The following is a 2,646-nucleotide window of genomic DNA, read 5'->3' on the forward strand; positions in this document are numbered from 1 at the left end:
TAAAAATCAATATTTTACCTTGAAAAAGCTTCAGAGGCTCCAGACTCCAGGTTGGTGGGATGTTTGTGGTGTTTCCCTGTAAAACAAACCAGACAGAATAATCGACAATAGACAGTTAGAACTCAGTGAATTTGCCTAAAAGACGAGAATCCGGACCTCGAGTTGACATGAAAACAGTCCAGCTGGAGCTTTGTTCAATTATTTACGACTAAATGAAAATAAATACAGGTCTGAAGTCTGAACACCAAAATTCAAGCTTTATTCTCAGAATTCATGAAATTCTCAAAACGCTAATTTTCAACAAGTTCTTTTCATCATAACAACTAAAAACAGAGAAAAACAAACTGTTCAATTAAATCTTTGGTTCACAAACTCCAGACGCTTCATGTCGACGGCGCCTCCTGCACACGTTTCATATCTACGTCTGTAAACGTTTTACAGCCACAAGAAAACAAGCAAAGGTCTGAGAAAAGACAGAAAAAGATTTTCACAGCACAAATGTTTTTCCTTTCTTTGAACCCGGATCATCGTCTGCTCGCCGATTTAGTTTTTCATCAAGAAGATTCAACATCTGACGGCTGACTTCAGATTAAACGCTCATTTCCAGAAGGTGGGATGTTTTCATCGGTTAAATCTCAGGACGGGACGGACGTCAGAGTAAAATACATTAAATAGAACAACATCAACAGGAACAATGTGCGTCTCAGAATTAAAGCTCCTTTAAAAAACCAAAAACACGACGACAGCCGACTCCTCTGATTGTGAAACATATAAAACTGGATTTTTTTCTCTGTAATTTGTCTTTAACTGAGTGTTTATGGGTCTAAGCAGCGTCTGTAGAAGTAGAAGTGGTAGTCTGTGAAGAGCGCCCCCATGTAGTGGTGGTCGGTACTGCAGTCTGCTTGGCCCTGGAGAGAAACATGAAAACACACGTTAATGACATTAATGTGGTAAATATGATAGAATACAAGGTTCAGAAAGGATTCCCTGAAAGGTTTGATCCTTTTGTTGCTTTTCCACTTTGAATCAATTCAATTTGGCTTCAATGGAAAGAATTTACAAAAAAGACTCTTTCATGTCAAAGTAAAACAGTATCTGTTCTCATCATGATGCTGCCACCACCGTGCTTCATCATGATGCTGCCACCACCGTGCTTCATCATGATGCTGCCACCACCGTGCTTCACAGTGAGGATGGTGTGTTTGTGATGATGTGCAGCATTTGGTGTCCAACAAACAAAGCCATAAAGCTCCATTCTGGTCTCCTCAGACCAAAGAACCTTCTTCAGGTGACTTCAGAGTCTCCACGTGTCTTCTGGTCCAGATTTAATCTGAGCTTTTTCCAACAGAGTCTTTCTCTTTGTCTCCATAAAGCTTTGATGGTGAAGAACAGACAGTTGCATGAACAGTCTCTAACATCTGAGCTCCTGATGCTGGAAACTCCTTCAGAGGAGTCTTGGTGGCCTCCTTCACTAGTCCATCCATCCATCCATTTTCTATACACCGCTTCATCCTCACTAGGGTCGTGGGGGGGCTGGAGCCTTCCTTCACTAGTCTCTGTGTTGAATTAGTCGAGTCACTTTAAAGGCAGTGAATACTTTTATAGTCACTTATTGACATTCGTTTGTAGGAAGTTGTTCACTTTGACNTTGTCTTTTATCTGTGTTCAGTCAGACAGAACTCAGGAAACGTTGCTGCTCCGAGTTTCTTTATTTGTTGTTTTGAACCCAAAACTGAGTTCTTTAAAAAAGTTTGGGCTGAATTTAAGAATTTCATATTTATTACAGATATGGGATCTTGGATTCAGGTCAGACCAGGTCTACGCCGTGGTTTTCACTTTGTTCTTCTGTAGGAACTCTTGTGTGTTGGGATGAGCATCCAGCTGGAATGTTTCTCATGATGCTGCCTCCTCCGTGCTTCACTGTGGTGGTCCTGGTTCAGGTTCACACCAAACATCTGGACTCCATCTGAGCCCAACACGACCAGAGAATGTCCTTCCAGCATTCTTTTTTCCAGATATTTGGACATATTTCCAGTAATCATGGACAGATCTTAAGTCATTTTGGAGAAATTTCAGGTTTTTGAATCATTCTGGAGATATAACCTTATTTTTTTGGACAAATGGATCATTTTGGATGTGATTTGAGTCATTTGGGGGAAAAAATTAAAATAATTTTGGACGGATTTGGAGTAACTTTGAACTGCTTTTGCATGATTTTGTTCTTGGGATGGTTCCTCCTGCTGGAATATTCTTCCTCTTCAAGCCGCTTGTCTGGTTTATCCTCAGACATCAACACCTTCTGCCCTCATGCAGCCCCACATCATGATGCTGCCACCTCCGTGCTTCACTGTGGTGGTCCTGGTCAGGGTCACACCAAACATCTGGACTCCATCTGAACCCAACACATTGATCTCCATCTGACCAGAGAATGTTCTCCAGCATCCATCAGGCTTCTTCTAGCAAAGTTTCATCTCACAGTTTTGTTCAGAACTGGTCCTCCGTCCACAGAGGCTGATGTTCTAAAGCGTCTGAGCTTCACACTAGCTCTGGTCTCCATCGATCAGCCCTGTGCCAAGTCTGAAGGAGCTGATCAGGGCTACTATGGCTCCCTCTGGACCTCCTGCTCACACTGGGCTGAACTGGTTT

At 42.2% G+C, this 2,646-nt stretch overlaps 1 protein-coding gene across 1 annotated transcript in view; it reads right to left on the reverse strand.

Annotated features, from left to right (window-relative positions):
• Positions 1-815: 815 nt before the first annotated feature.
• The window catches only part of myrfl (myelin regulatory factor like), a 20,744-nt gene continuing 18,913 nt past the window's right edge, over positions 816-2,646 (reverse strand). The window contains exon 21 of the mRNA XM_008297033.1: positions 816-1,019. Coding sequence (XP_008295255.1) covers positions 816-1,019 — 204 coding nt within the window. The remainder of the gene's footprint in view (positions 1,020-2,646) is intronic.

The sequence above is a fragment of the Stegastes partitus genome, unplaced genomic scaffold (genome assembly GCF_000690725.1).
Source record: "Stegastes partitus isolate 25-593 unplaced genomic scaffold, Stegastes_partitus-1.0.2 Scaffold1179, whole genome shotgun sequence".
NCBI classification, from domain to species: Eukaryota; Metazoa; Chordata; class Actinopteri; family Pomacentridae; genus Stegastes; species Stegastes partitus.